The sequence below is a fragment of the Ursus americanus genome, chromosome 9 (genome assembly GCF_024610735.1).
Source record: "Ursus americanus isolate L20-20 chromosome 9, mUrsAme1.1.p, whole genome shotgun sequence".
In the NCBI taxonomy this organism is placed as follows: domain Eukaryota; kingdom Metazoa; phylum Chordata; class Mammalia; order Carnivora; family Ursidae; genus Ursus; species Ursus americanus.
In genome coordinates this window covers 15,258,262-15,274,202 of record NC_142135.1, presented here as the reverse complement: position 1 = coordinate 15,274,202, position 15,941 = coordinate 15,258,262, and the positions used below count along the sequence as shown (strand labels likewise).

At 43.0% G+C, this 15,941-nt stretch overlaps 1 protein-coding gene and 1 long non-coding RNA gene across 3 annotated transcripts in view; one reads left to right on the top strand and one right to left on the bottom strand.

Annotated features, from left to right (window-relative positions):
• Nucleotides 1–15,941, bottom strand: part of WASHC5 (WASH complex subunit 5) — a 66,366-nt gene that overhangs the window by 26,215 nt on the left and 24,210 nt on the right. Inside the window, exons 10-16 of the mRNA XM_045805647.2 lie at nt 11,159–11,286; nt 7,424–7,553; nt 5,048–5,160; nt 3,394–3,560; nt 3,241–3,316; nt 1,812–1,922; nt 895–1,035 (exon numbers count right to left, since the gene is read on the bottom strand). Of these exons, the coding sequence (XP_045661603.1) occupies nt 895–1,035; nt 1,812–1,922; nt 3,241–3,316; nt 3,394–3,560; nt 5,048–5,160; nt 7,424–7,553; nt 11,159–11,286 (866 nt within the window). The remainder of the gene's footprint in view (nt 1–894; nt 1,036–1,811; nt 1,923–3,240; nt 3,317–3,393; nt 3,561–5,047; nt 5,161–7,423; nt 7,554–11,158; nt 11,287–15,941) is intronic.
• LOC148109420 (uncharacterized) lies at nt 13,539–15,895 on the top strand. Of its 2 annotated transcripts, XR_015725711.1 has the most exons (3): nt 13,539–14,708; nt 14,805–14,904; nt 15,392–15,895. It is a non-coding gene; the product is annotated as an uncharacterized LOC148109420 (long non-coding RNA). The 2 variants fall into 2 exon arrangements; XR_015725710.1 differs by having other exon boundaries at nt 13,539–14,904.

Genomic DNA, 15,941 nt, shown 5'->3' with positions numbered 1-15,941 from the left:
ACCGGGAGACCACTGTTAGCCATGCCGGGAACGCAGTCAGCAGACGTGAAATCGTTCTTTAAATGCTGACCAATTATTTCCCCTTCTTTGGACCTCAGTTTCTCATGTATAAAAGGAAGGCAGGATTCCATGAGATGGGTGGTCCTTTCCACGTAGAAAAGGCTCATCAAGACCCTAACAAGGTAATCTCCCCTTGTCTGCCTTCTACTTTTTTCCCCAAGCAACACAAGGAGACATTGATAAGGCAGACCAATGCTATATTTCTGCTTGTGAATAAAAACATAAATTCAAAGCTTAAAGATCAAAATTCCTGATGTAATTTTTGGAGTTGTGTCAGGATGTAAAACTGACGCTGGGATGAAATGTGATGACAGTGGGCTTCCTACTGTCAATTTCCACTTGATTTCACTTTTGCACATCTTTTAAGTTCGGGGGAAAGAAGAGCAGAGGTATTTGGGAAGAACAACCCCTGAGGCTGCTTAACTACTGAGTGGGCTTTAAAGTCTGGCTGGAGGAAATGGCTAATGGAACCCAGATGACTTTAAGCCACTGATCTGATGTACAAAGCGGGAACCCGAATGTGAAAAGTCGGGGCGATCCAGCCCAAAGAAAAGAAGGGCTGATTCGCCAGGACTGTTCAGGAGAAAAGTGAGCAGCTGAGCTCCACTTCCTCTGAGGACACTCAGGCTGCCGAGGCCTTAAATAACTCCGGACAAGCTAACGAATAGAAGTATGACTGTGCTAACTTGGCACAAGTAGTTATCACTGAGAGTAGGAAAAAACACATCAGAATCAGTCTGGAGGCCCTAGGGATATGGCAGGCGACACAGACCTGGGACACGTCATGGTTTGGGTTTTAAATATCAAAAGGCAGAAGTCAAAGGGACACGCCACCTCATATCGTGGGCCAAGCTGAGCATAGTCCCTCAGCTTGTCTTTGTCCAGGCGGGTCGGCACTTCGATGATATCATGGGTCTGAAGCTTTATGATCTTTAGAAGAGAAGTAAACATGCTTTCTGGAATGATCTGCAAAACCTTTAGTGAAAGAGAAAAGAGGAAAAACAGTTGACCATCTCTTTTATTTTTCTTAGCTGATAAATGCCAAGACGGCAGGAAGACAGTCCCGGTGTGCACAAGGAGCCACTTGTCTACAGGAAGGGATGGTAGGGGACTTAACAAGAGCTGTTTTAACATCTGCTCTCAGGCACATGGCTACGTTCCTTCAAACATGAACTGCTCGCAAGATATACAGCTAATCCTCATACACATGCAGCAAAAAGATGTATCTTTTCCACATTACAAACTCTCCAGAGACTGCGGATCAGAGGTGTTAGTAATATGGCTGAGGGGCACTCAGTTAGTATGAGACGCGCGTGATTTTGAACCCAGGTCTGCTGGGCTCCACGCTGTACCTGAAGTTACTGCAACGAGGACCAAAATTCCTCTGGAAACTTTAGGTTCTAACTAGGATATGTTGGATCTAGATCTGGCTCTTTTACCAACTAGCTCTGTGACTTTGTGGAAGCCAACATCATCTCTATTTCAGTTTCTATACCTACAAAATGGGGGTTAATACCACCAGCATTTAAATAAACAGGTATAAAAGTTCTTTGGAAGTAAAAACACATCTGCGTATCCACAGTACCAGTAAGAGTAAGTTTATGTTCAGATATTGCAAATTTCTGGAATCAAGTTAAGAATAAGAGAAGGGAACATGGGTATACTTTTTATAGGGCCCCAAGCATCCTTTTTGTCTTTAAGTAGCAGCTAGTTTGCCAATAAAATAAATATCACCTTGATGCATCTCTTACCTTTCTCACATAGGACACCAATTCACCGGAGTAATATTGAGACACACTGAGAAGATCAGGACTATTTGCTTGATTAATTCGAAGAAGGGGAAGATCAAGGGCAGAGGCAAGCTGCAAGAAAAGTAGGCATATGTGTCTCCATCTCAAAAAGTTCTAGAAACCTCTCTTTCTAGAAGGAGTAAACATATAACAAAGCTCTTGGGTCCTACCTGGGAGAAAGCAACAACCACTGAATGTCGTCAAAGTCATTAATAGTTTCTGACAATGATACAGTTTTTAAAAAACAACAGTCATCTGCCTGAGAACCATGGCAGTGGTTCTCAAACTCCGGTCCCTGGACCAGCAGCATCAGCATCACCTGGGAACTTGTTACAGATGCCGGTTCTTGAGCCCCACCCCAGATTTACTTACATCAGCCACTCTGGGGGTGAGGCCCAGCCATCTGTGTGGTGACAGGCCTTCCAGGTGATTCTGATGCCCCTCAAGTGTGGGAGCACCGTGCTACAGAAGACAGCTGCTCCTCTATGGAAATCAGACACCCTGACGCATGGATCGCTGTACTGATTCCAATCGAAGACGTCACAGCATGTACAAAGTGCCATTATCTTATGCACCACACCGGAAAAAATGCTGACAATTGCACTTGGATGTGCTGTCAATTATAAAACCCCATCCCTGCTTGCAGTGTTCAAATAGGAAAGAAAGTGTACCTCAGAATTGATATATAAGGAGATTCTGTCAGAAGGCACTGGGTCAACATTTGCTCATTTATCTCTATCTGAAGTTACCTTGACAGCAAGGGCCCTGCTTGTGCTGTCCACCACTATTCCCTCATCTTTACCAGAGACCCTGCTTTGTAGCAGAGGCTCAACAAGAATTGTTTAAATGAGTAAGGAAAAGGACTTAATTCACATCCAAAGAAAAAAGGACCCACATTTTTAGTATCTTGGTAGAATGTAAAAAATGTATTTTTTAACTTAAAAACAATTTTCTGTAAGATATCCAACTTATGTGAATTGAAACTTCAAATATGCATGGCGTCTTTTGAAACTGGGCTCTCGTGGAAAAGCTGCTAACAATTTTCAGTCTATAAAAAGACTTAAATTACCTATCTTTTTTTTTTTTTTAAAAGATTTTATTTATTTATTCGACAGAGATAGAGACAGCCAGCGAGAGAGGGAACACAAGCAGGGGGAGTGGGAGAGGAAGAAGCAGGCTCATAGCGGAGAAGCCTGATGTGGGGCTCGATCCCATAACGCCGGGATCACGCCCTGAGCCGAAGGCAGACGCTTAACCGCTGTGCCACCCAGGCGCCCCTTCCTAACTTTCTAAAAGAACGAAATCTTGGGCTGAATTCATGCATGAGGCAGCAATGAAGACCGATTCCTCCCTAGTGACTAAGAATGTGATCTGACTGTTCTTCGCTCACCTTGAGGAACGTAGCTCTGAGTTTAGTAACCATGGACGGGTTTACCCTTATACTCTCCTGCATGATGGACGTGAATCTGTAAAGAGAGATCACTGGTAAGGAGATATCCGTGGAGGCCTTCATCGAGGGGAAATGTTAGGCTGGCCACATTACCTGTCAATTAATTGCCAAGCAAAAGAAAGGTCCCCAACGATCTGCATTGTGATCAGGACCTCTTCTTTAATGTTAATGGTTCGGATCATTTGGTGAAGAAACTTGCGAGTATCAGCGAGAAACTGACAGACTTGCAGATTTGATTCCAACTGGTGAAATTCTTGAACCTGTGCCACATAAATACACTTAATTAGAAAATTCCGAACGGCTTCTGTGGTGTTCATTTTTCCCTGAAAACACTTCAAGAAAGGCATGCTACTTACTAAGAATTTCTTGGCAAAATTTCTATTTCAAATGATAATTCTAGAAACATACAAGCCAAGTCATAATGTAATGCACAAGTTTCTAGGATTAGAAAATGTTCTACTCTTTTTACTGTGTACGTATATGACGTAATGAGTGGATACTTCCATTTTAGCATTGACAAACACATATTAGAAAATCCTCTTAATTCTGAAGATTTGCATGTTTGCTAAAAAACACAGTAATAGTCACATCACAACCAGGGTATTGACATTTGGACATTATTAAGTTCTTTCGTTGGACTCCTTAAATCAAAATAATGATTCCCCAGCATCCTGAAGTTGTAATGTATATAACTCAAAGTGCCTGGGCCATTGCCGAAATAACTAACACAAATGATAAAAGCCTCTGACATTTACAAAGTTGTTTATAGTTGCACTACAGACTAAAAGATCCAGGAAATGAGCAAAACAGGAACAGTACAAGTGGGCAATTGTAGGCCAGGGAAACTGATGCACTAACAATGGGGAACTGTTTGATGTTGCCATTAACAGTAACTAAAAAAACACCTCTCAAAAAAAAAAGAAAAGCCTTTATGAAAATATGCCAAATAAAGTATTACTTCTATCTCTTAAGATGTACACTTATACCAGTTGAGCAGGGCTCCAAGTAAGTATGGATGTTTCAAATAGTTGATGGTTATTATTCTCATGCTTTTATTTTTCATTTTAAACCTAGTTAAGCATACAATTAAAATTTCAAGAGTGGGAAAATATAGTAACTCTTTTTTGAATGTGAGTAGATAATATTTAAGTAGATAAAAACAAACTATTTCTTTTTTCCGGAAAAGAAAACATCACTTATAAGCATATGATCATTTTTTTAAATAATATTTTTTATTATATTATGTTAGTCACCACACAGTACATCCCTAGTTTTTGATGTAAAGTTCAATGATTCATTACTTGCGTATAACACCCAGGTGCTCCACGCAATACGTGTCTATGATCATTATGCGACTATGGTTATGGTTGTGTATTCCTTTGTAGTTTTTCCCCCCAAAACGCTTCCCCGATCTAGAAATGGTGCCTACACTGTGGTGTTGTTTCAGCTTCTGCCGCCTTACCACCATTTCCCCCATGTTTCTATATTGTTTTTAATTATTTTTCCAAGACTACATGTTTCTGCAAGTGGAAATGTTATCATTTTTGTTGGCATTCTCTTCCTGCTGATCACTTCATTATTTTCCCAATTTTAGGACACTGGGTATAATATTACAGTGAAGAGAGTATGCTTTTTGTTGCTTCTGATGAAATTTTCTCTCAGCTACATTTCCGGGACCAGACTGCAGGGTGGGTCGGAAACTATGATTCATGATCCAAGCGCTGCCATTTAAGAAGGGTTTTCTTACCTCCTCCAGAGCTTGGATGAGCTGCACCGTTTTCCTGCCGGCAGCAGTTGAATCATCGTGATTCAAAGACAGGATTTGTTTTGAGATCTCCCTGAACCAAGCTTGCAGGTTTTCTACGAACACAGAATTAAGGAGACACTGCTGAGACCCCAGGATTCCTGGAGCTGTGGCTCTGAATCTATTCAGGAGCCCCTTACAAATCGAGGTCTCGTTCACAGAGCTTTCGCTGTGTACCTGACATCACCGTGGGGGATTCTCCACACAATAACCACCAAGTGCCTCAGCATGTGACCTGGTAGAAGAGAGGGAACTTTCTATGTCAGTGGCTCAGTCTAACACCTGGTGAACGCAGGTGTGCAACAGAAGGCACGTGAGCGGGGAGGAGTTGGGAAGGAACCGAAAGATGGGACACACAGTTGCCAGGGTGGGGGGAGGGGTTTCTGGAGAAGCAAGGATGGGTAAAGACAGGGGTAGTTTGTCCCTAGGTGAGGGGACAGACATGGGCAGTAGTTTCGGGACAAAAATGACAATGGCACATCTTGGAAGGCAACAAGGGGCAACACGTCAGGAGTGTGAGGGGTTATGTGAACTGCTGAGGGGGTGCCACTCGCATTCACAAACCAATTTCACACAGCAGAGAAAGGGACAGGCACCGATGTGCTCCGGGGACCCTCGGTGTGGCAGGCAAAGCTCAAAGCTTGTCTCACTGAATCTTCGCAACAATTTATGGGGGTAGGAATTAGAAGGCATTTCTCCGACCAGGCAACTGATGCCCAGAGACGTTATGGATCCCAGGCAGGGTCACACAGTCACTAAATGGCAGAGCCAGGCTTTCTCAGCGGTCTGGCCAGATTCAAAGGCTTTGCTCTTTAACTCACCAAGTTGATTCCCTTCAGTTTTTTGTTTGTTTGTTTGTCTTTTTGTTGTTTTATCAATGGGATGATTTACTTTAATAAAAGCACTTAAAGGCTTATAATCTGGGTTATTTCGAGAATTGGTATGAGGAACACTAGTTGTAATTTTAAAGTGTTTTTTTGGTAAGCCTGAGGGACAGCTCTGGAGTAGCAGAAAGAGCACAGGGTTCAGGGTCTGAGGTGCCAAGTTCGATCCAGGCTCTGAACCTTCATTACCTTCAGCAAGGGACTACATTTTACAGCTTCAATTCTTTCCATGTAAGGCAAGAATACAGATGTTTATTTCGCAGCCTTATAAGGCTCAAACAAGAAATATTTTGGAAGTATTTCCTAAGCTGAAATATGCTATATAGATGGGTAAAGTAGAAGATATTGTTTTGAATGACTTTTGAAGGGATGTTGGGATTTATAAGAACCTAAAAGCGATTAGAACAAAGATGAACATGCCTGATTCTCAAAAACTAATTTGGTTAGATTGTTACAGGTGGTCCCTTGTTTTCTAGAAACAATGTAGTGACCTGCAAAACATGTTGCCAATTTTTATCACATGAATAAAAACACAACCAACTTTTCCCACTAGGAATAATAAAGTAACTTGAAAATACATGTTAGGCCAACCATTCAGCATCAAATAAATCAACAAAAGCCAAATATAGTAATCACAAGATCATACTGGCTAAAAATAGTAGTTTTTTTTAAACAAAAAGCTATACCATTAAGCTTTTTTTAAACAAAAAAGTTAGACTATTCTACTCTATGATTAACTTCATCAGAAATGAATTTCATAGTTAAACATTAAGCATTAAAAAGATAGTTTTTCATCTTAAAATTCAGAATGGTGATTTGGGGGCATTTTGAAAGGTTTCTATCTATATAAAAATTTTAAGTGATACCATAATTTTCTTACAGGTGAAATTTCCTAAAAGAAGCGGAATTAGTATCATTAAGACTTGAGCAATGTTGTTGCAAAAAGTCTGCAGGTCCCCCTTTCTGCCACTAGATGGCAGGAGCACCAGGGGGAAAAAGCAGCAAACATTAGAAGCCAAGAATCTTGCATCCCATCTATGTTAGTAGTTAGTATTATTCTCGAGTGAAGTATCCTGAGAAGATCAGGACGGTTAGGTCCTTTTCTCCCTCCCCACAAATGCACATAAGCTGACACACCAGTGGTGTGTACTATGCTGAGGGTGGGGGATGAATTATGCCCCTATGGACTATGAACCAGAGTGTAACGCCCCCTCTAGCCCAATCTCCTACTTCCAAAGTAAAAAACCTCAAGTCCAGAGAGGCTATGGAGATTGCCCCAGGGAGCACAAAGCTAGAGGCAGCCAAAACTAAGCTTCGGATCTTCCTTAGCAACCTCCTGGCATATAATGACAACGTAAGGACTTTTTACTCTGCTGCTTTCCAGTAATTTGTGTGCACATTTCAAACACACCGGTATTTCCTCTTCAGCAATTACCATTTTTCTCCACTCGGGTTAGGGGTTTCACTCCTGAAAAGACGTCAGCAAGCTCCGTCATCCGCTCCGAACCCTCCTTCTTGTAATGCTCCCATTTGGCTTGCTTTTCTGAAAGCATTTGCTTGAACATCTGTTGAAAGAGACAGAAAAGAATTACTTAAGAGGAAGTCCAGATTCGGCAGTTTACCAAGAAAGCCGGAGCGAAACCCAATTTATTATAAAAATATATGTCTAAAAGTAACATTACCCTGATGTCATCTCTTAAGCTGTCCTACTTTGTACAAATTGAGGGGCAAAGCTAGACCACTGCTAAGAAGTAGTTCTCAGACCGAACGCACATAAGCATCATCTGGATGGCTTTAAACTTCTCAGATTCCCAAGCCCCACCCTTGAAGATTCTGGTTCAGAAGGTCTTGGGTTGGCCCAGGAGTCAGCATTTTTAATATACAAGAAATTTGGTGGCCACTGCTCAAAGTCCTTTCTAAGTAACGATTTGTGGGGTCGTATCTATTTTAAGGTTGGGAAGGTTGAGCATTATCTTGTCTGATGAGTGGAGAATGAACTAAATTACCCACAAATGTTCTTTCTTTTTGATCACACAGGTCTGTTTGTGAAGTCACTTCTTCATAAAATTAAAATCCTATAAAGGGTTGGGCAGAGGAGGAAATGGTGTATCTCAAGGTTCTGTTTTGTTTTCCCTTGAAATAAACTTTAGAAACATATTTAAGGTATGTCACAAACGTACAGGGGTTTATTTCATTGGGCTCCTAAGGGGTAAATATGAGAGTATACTGATTTTTCTCTTAAGAAATTCTTCATTCCTTAGCATCCCAATGAATTTTTTTTTTAAGATTTTATTTTATTGGGGCACCTGGGTGGCACAGTGGTTAAGCGTCTGTCTTCGGCTCGGGGCGTGATCCCGGCGTTCCAGGATCGAGCCCTGCATCAGGCTCTTCTGCTATGAGCCTGCTTCTTCCTCTCCCACTCCCCCTGCTTGTGTTCCCTCTCTCACTGGCTGTCTCTCTCTCTGTCGAATAAATAAATAAAATCTTTAAAAAAAAAAAATTCTAAAAAAATCTAAAAAAAAAAAAGGAGAGGACATGGGCTTGATGATAGGTTCTGCCACACAACACATATTTTTAGTTTCTTCAAAATTCTAGTCACTGTCCCGAATGTCTTTATATTCCTTTTGAAAAGCTGTACCAGGAATAAATTAAGTACTCTAACAGTGTTCTGGCTAACAGAGTAAAGAAGAATTACTGTTTAGTAGCTGCGTTATACCACTGGGCTTATTGTATCAGTTAAAACTCCGTCAATCATTTTGAAGTTTGAAACAAAGGGAAGTTTATACTCTTGATAACAAGACAAACTAGCTGAGCTTTTTTTTTTTTTAAGGATTTTATTTATTTATTTGACAGAGATAGAGATAGCCAGCGAGAGAGGGAACACAAGCAGGGGGAGTGGGAGAGGAAGAAGCAGGCTCCCAGCGGAGGAGCCTGATGTGGGGCTCGATCCCAGAAGGCCAGGACCACGCCCCGAGCCGAAGGCAGGCGCTTAACGACTGAGCCACCCAGGCGCCCCTGCAATGAATTTTAAAAGATGGAAGATTTCATTGCAGAAAAAGGGATCAAGACTGGTGGAATTTTGTGGGGCCAGAGGAAGAGGAATCTCAGTGATCAGGCAGGATGATTAAGCAATGAAAGTAAGAAGACGAGGAACCGTCAGAATTATTTATAGAGTCTGCCCTATCTTTTTGAATGCCTGGGATCAATCAATGCCAGGTGACAAAGCAGCAGTGACAAAAATAACACTGTGAGGCCTTCATCACAGACCAAATGGCTTGAAGCCCTTTAAACACTCATTCACAGGTTGAACTCACAGGTTTCATATCTTGTAAGATGGAATTTGGAATAGGGGATGGTCTTTCAATTAGGAGATGTACCTTCATACAAAGATTAGAAGAAACACAGGTCCAATCAGTGTGTTTACAGTAGAATCAGAAAGTGATTCTAGAAAAAAGGGTTGGGGTGGGAGGTAGGTTAACGAACTGAGCTGAACTATAAGACATTAAATATTATCTTTGTTTTGCTCGATCTGTATTGGGTGGTTGTTTTTTTGTTTCTACCAGATCTTTCTCTTTTGAAGATCTTTCACAGCGAGTGGGTCTTCTTTTCCTTCTACCAGAACAGACAGAAGGAAGCAGCCTGCTCTATTCCAACAGATTCCAGGAAAAGATTAATGATTAGAAATGCAGGCTTGGCCAGGCAGATGACCCAGACCTGTCCTGATTTCCATGCAACACCACCAAGCTTCAGGGGGAACTGGCCTCGTTTCAGGACCCTAACTGGACTGACTGCACTGATTCCTCAGGGGTGACTCCCACTTGCCTCTGCAGTTTGCTCTGACCAACAACTAAGGTGCCTGGTTCCTGCTCTTGGATCTTTCTTGGCTTCTCATCTTGGCTTAATCTCTTTCTCTTCCCCACTGCACTGAGAGCTCCTTGATGGTAGGGACATGCCTTGTTCATTTTTGAATTCCTAGCACCTAGCTGGGAACAGAGCAGGTATTCAATAATGATTTGCTATTCAGAGGGAAAACATTAACATTATTAAGAAGATCAAAAAGGGGTAGCGTTTCTCTGATCTTACAAAATGATACCCAGACAAGGCACTGAACACACTCTGCACATGCATCAGCATGCATTAGCACGAGGTCAATAATCAGCATGTACTTTTCCTGAGCTACTTAATGGGGGAACACAATGTCCTCGCATACCTAGAAGATAAAGAAACATCTAGCATACCACTAACCAGACTGAGGCAAGGTGAAGATCCATTCCAAATGGGCATTAACGTCCCCGGTTAGTTCCTGGGCCCACCTGATCCAAACCCCCAAAGTTACTGGTTACAGAACTTAGGTGTTCCTGGGTATCTGCCATTTTTATTATGCCCACAGAGGCTTTTTTAGCCCTAAGACTGACCAACCTCAGAATTTCCTTCAGGGAACTTGAAATCCTTAAAATCCTTAAGTTGACCTTGTTTAATTGCAAATCCTCCATCCAACTTAAGAGCCCTTTCTAACAGGTTCTCATGGCTTTTCAGATGAAGACTGAAATCCTACAAGGCCAGGCCTGGGCTGGCTCCTGCCCACCTTTCAACCTCGTATCATACCACTTTCTCTTGTATTCTCCCCTCTAGCCAACTGGTCTTTCTGGTCCTTGAACTGGTCATGCTGTTCCCTACCCAAGAGGACTTGGGCATGTTCTGCCCTCTTTCTGGCATGGTCTCCAGATGGCTCCCAACCTTTGTCTTAGCTAACTCTGATAGGTTCCTTCTTTGGGTCCCTTCAGAAGCTCTTGCTTCTCTTCTCAGGGAAGTTGGGGATAGCATCTTTGACTTTAGGTCCTCAGAGAACTATGTCCCTTTCCTTTAGAGCACGTCTCTCAGTTTGCATTTACATTTTCCTTAGTGGGACTCTCTGATTACTGTTCGTAGTCCCCCCTAGATTGCTACCTCCACAGTCTTGTACAATTTCCCCCAACACCGCCTCCCCCCAGCAGTAGGCACCAAACGCCTGTTCAATGTTTAATCCTGTCGTTTTAGTGTAAGAACTATCTCAGACAGCTAGAATCTGTAGCCTGAATCAGAGACACAGTTATGGAATCCTAATCCTTTAAAAATATTTTTAAGCTTAAAAACACTAAGATATTGGTGATTATTTATTCAAGAGTTTTACCTCTTTGAGTATAAACTCAAACTGTGCAGTATCCAACAGCAACTGAAAGAGGATCTTGGGATTGTACCGAGAGTCTGTTAGAATCTGGTCCTTGATTTGACGAAGGCGTTTGTTGTTTGGGTCACAGGCTAGAAATGGGAAGAAAAGAGTTCCCAATTTATTAAATGTGTAGAAAACATGAAATATAAGAGGAATTCTTTTTTTTTTTAAAGATTTTATTTATTTATTTGACAGAGATAGAGATGGCCAGTGAGAGAGGGAACACAAGCAGGGGGAGTGGGAGAGGAAGAAGCAGGCTCATAGCGGAGGAGCCTGATGTGGGGCTCGATCCCATAACGCTGGGATCACGCCCTGAGCCGAAGGCAGACGCTTAACCGCTGTGCCACCCAGGTGCCCCTATAAGAGGAATTCTTAAAAACTTTCATTTTCATTCATTTTAAGCAGTTAAAAGTAAGCAAAATGTATATCAATAACACACGGAAAAATAAACTACAGTATATTTATGCCATGAATAAGTACAATTGAACTTTTAAATATGACAGTTGGATCGACAAGGAATGTCATTCATGATATACTGCAGAATGAGCAAAAGCAAATGGCAGAACAGCGTTCCAAATTCTGTAGGCATTCTGGGACTGGGTCATTACCGGCTGTCCAATATGGAGGGGCACAGCCTTCTGACACCATTCTGTCAGTGGGCAGCCTCCTTATGTCCTGTCTGTTCGGGCTGGCTTTTGGTTTAGGCATTGCTCTCTGCCATTCAGGATGGACACTGTCAGGTTTTGAGTCTGCTCTCCTCAGAAAGGCCTGTTGGCAAGGTTGGCACATCTGGGAACCAGATTTCGGGAGATGCTACCATTTCAAGAACTAGTAAGAGTGGGCCACTATGCCTTCACTGTTCGTACAATGTGTTTTATGAGGAACACCTGCTTTCCTTCTAGGAGTCTGGAATTTTGGTACGTGCCAGGCAGAGGCTGCCTGTGCTCAGCCCCTAATAAAAGTCCTGGGCATGGAGTTTCTAAAGAGGTTCCCTCATTGGCATCACTTCACACATGCTGTTGCAACGCATTGCTGGGCGGATTAAACACATCCTGTGTGACTCCATCAGGAGGGGACCCCTGGAAGCTTGTGCCTGATTTCCTCCAGACTTCACTGCATGCGCCTTTACCCTTTGCTGATTTTGCTCTCTATCCTTTCGCTGTAATAAATCACAGCCACAAGTACTAACACACACTGTGTCTTCCTAGGAAGTGATCGCAACTGGGGTGGTCTTGGGGGTGGTCTTGGGGGTCCCTGACACCATGAGGAAGTAGGGTTACCCACACAAAGATGTGGCACCTTCAAACAGGAAGAACCAGACCTGGGAGTGTTCTGTTCCTTGTAAAGGCCCGAGGGCATGGCAGGCACTCGAAGCTTCCTGAACTATCTACTACCAAGGCCCAGAGAGATTCTGGCAACTAGGTCAAGGTGACAAAATTAGGCAGGGATGGACACAGAGGCAAAATACCTAATATCCTGATTTCCTGCTCAGCCTCTCAGCAACCAACTGAAACTATTTCAAATAAAATAAACAATATGTTAAAGAAAGGTACATAAGAATTTAAAACATTTCTGACATTTGCCAGAATTAGTTTATGGGGCCAATTAGTTATTTAAGAAAAAAATAAGAGAACAGATTAAGGCAGAAATAGTTACAAGTCAAGGTTACCTGGACTATAAATAGTCAAAATAAAAAATTTAAGTCAACAAACATTGTCAAAAAGCTCACAGCTGATAAGGTTCAAGGTCCCTGGTTGTTGCTCTGGTGTGAGAAGGCTTTCCTACTTTCTTAGCCCCTCAGCGGTATCCCAGGATGTCAGGTGTATATAGAAGGCCTGTCTTGTATATGTCAGGGGTGTTTTTTTGGTGTTTCAGTTCTGCTGAAGCCTGCAGATGACCATTTTATGTATTGATTTCTAAGCTATTCCATCAGGAGGAGACTCATGACAACCTGGAGAAGGGCTCGGTTCTCATGGGAAACTTCAGGGCGGATTTATTATGCATTCGCCACAACTGTGTGACACTAATGATACAGAGACCATTTTTTCAGCTTCATATCAGCCTAACAAACAAAATCAGACCAGACTTACGAAGAGTTCCACTTGCTTTGTATTAATTCTGATTTAACAAGAAACCTTCCAGAGACTAATTTGCTTTCATTTTTGGAGAGGGAACATCGCCCTCCATTAATAATTAATTCCTTGGTAGAAAGCAGGTATGGTTCCAGCATTCTCAGGGCCTGTCTCTGACATCTGACCTACAAGAATGCAGACTCAGAGAACTGAGGCAACAGATCTTAGAAGCGTGGTAACCTCAGGGTCAGACTTCAGGAGCTGGGCAGCCCTGCCTGGGGAAGGTTGGCTCTGAGCACGTTTCTTCAGAAGCTGCAAGACACCGGGGACATATCCAAAGCCTGGGTGAGAGGCCTCCAGCAGATCAATAGGAGGGAATATAAAGAATATGCATTCCTTCCTGCACATCATGACCGAGACACCATAAAAGCTAAATAAGCAGTTACTTTTCCCACGCATGACTCAGAATCAGAGAGGTAAATCATTTGTTTCTGGTTAACGATGACCTTGTGCAATCAGGTCAGACAATTGCCAGGCACACAAATGAAAAACAGATGTGGCTGAAGATAAATGCACAGAACACTGTCTGTTGTCCCTGCCAGGGTGCAAATCCAGAAGACTCCCGGCTCCCAGAGTGTAGACACAGAGGTCAGGCGTGGTCGTGTGGAAGAGGAGCGTGAGGCTGAGTCACTGGAAACCCACCGTTGGTTCTATGATAGGATAAAGCGACGGCCTGAATTGTTGACACACTTGAGAATGTAAAACTTTGGTAAAGAAGATTCAATACCGAGTCAGGATAGCAAAATCCTCAAATTAGAACTGGAGTGTATGTAGAAAAGAAACGTGACTAACCAAACCCAGATCCGTCAGATGATTAAACTTCAGCCATGGTATTCGTGCTGTGAGTAAACTGTACATCGGAGAGGGATGGAGGCAAATAAGGGAAATGTGGGGGGTGGGGGGAACAACCCACCAAACTGGAAAGCAGCACTTTTGAGAAAGGTTTAGTAGCTGGAGAGGTCTAGCGTGCAGACAGAAGGCTGAGGAGAAAGTCCGTGTATTTTCAAAGATACAGAGGATGAAGTCCACCTGCTGTCTTTACTGCTGACCACTCACAGGACGTGGAACCAGACAGGGGCTAGAGGGAAGAACATCTGGCCTGGAAGAGGGCTACGGGCTACTGTGTGACCGTGGGAGGTTGCAGACCAATCTGGAGTGGGCAGTATTTTTAGAGACACAGACTACACAGCCTCATCTGAAAGAACAACTGTTGAAAGCAGTGCCTGTCTCAGGGTCTCTCTCAAGCAAAGCTGGTTGACGAAAAACAAAAAGCAGGAGGCTTTACAAGGCTGCCGGATGACACACCTGTGAGCGGGAGGCGCACGCGCTCTGGACGAGGGAACTCATTCGTCAACGAACATCAACCCAGCCTTTACTAAGTACAAGGAATTGTGTCAGCTCTGAACTAGCTCAGCTTAGTCCAACCCACTTATTTTTCTCTTAAACTGCTTTTGTTTGTTTGTTTGTTTTTTAAGTAACAGGCTCACAGACTCTGTGGAAGCATCTCCCACAATTTGTGAAGCAACTGAACTTGATGGCCCAGAGTGTCTCCAAGAGGACTGTGGACCAGAAAAGGTGAGATCCAATCTACCTTTAGTAGGCACTCTGGTTTAGCCTGTTCGTCAACTCTGTGGGCCCGTGTTTTTCTGTACTTCCAAAATCATACCTTTTTCTTGAACACTTCTCCAGCCTAGAACTTTTTACTTCAAAATCCTATGGGGGGCCAGGCCACTCCAGTGTCCTCTGTGGAGCCTTCCCCGACCACCTTCACCCCTCTATGCCATCAAGCAACATTTCTCTCCTGCTCTGGACTCAAATCCCACATCCTGCCAGATGTGTTTTGCACATCTGGATTTTACTTACTGGATTAGCTCTTGTATTAGTTTTCTGCTGTAACCAATCACCACAAACTTAATGGCTTAAAAAGACGCAACTGTATTCTCTTATAGTTCTGGAGATGAGACACCTGAAATGGGTCTCAGTGGGGTAAAATAAAGGAGTCCGCACATCTGTGCTCCTTCTGGAGGCTCTGGGGGAAATCCTGTTTTCTTATCTTTTTCAGCATCTAGAGGCCACCCGTATTCCTTGGCTTGTGGGCCCCACTCCATCTTTAAAACCAGCAATGGCCTGTTGAGACTTTTCATGATGCCACCTCTCTGGTTCAGACTCTTCTGCTTCCCTCTTGCCAATTCAAGGATCCTTTGATTACCCTGGACCCACTGGGATAATCTGAGATAATCTAACCTGATAAAGGGACCATTCAGGTGGGCTGTTGACTTGTCTAAGTAGACACAAAAATGACTAACTTAAAAAGCAACTTGATTCTTGGGGTGCCTGGCTGGCTCAGTAGGTTGAATGTCCCAACTCCTGGTTTCAGCTCAGGTCATGATCTCATGGGTTGTGAGATCAAGCCCCTGGCAGGCTCTGTGCTCAGTGGGGAGTCTGCTAGAGATTCTCTCCCTCTTTTTCCCCTTCTCCCCCTCCCCCTGTTCACGCACATGCATGCTCGCTCTCTCTCTCTCTAAAATAAATAAATCTAAAAAAAAAAAAAAAAAAAGAAAGAAAAGGCAACTTGATTGTCTTCCAAAGGCTAAAGCATTTCTGGATCATGG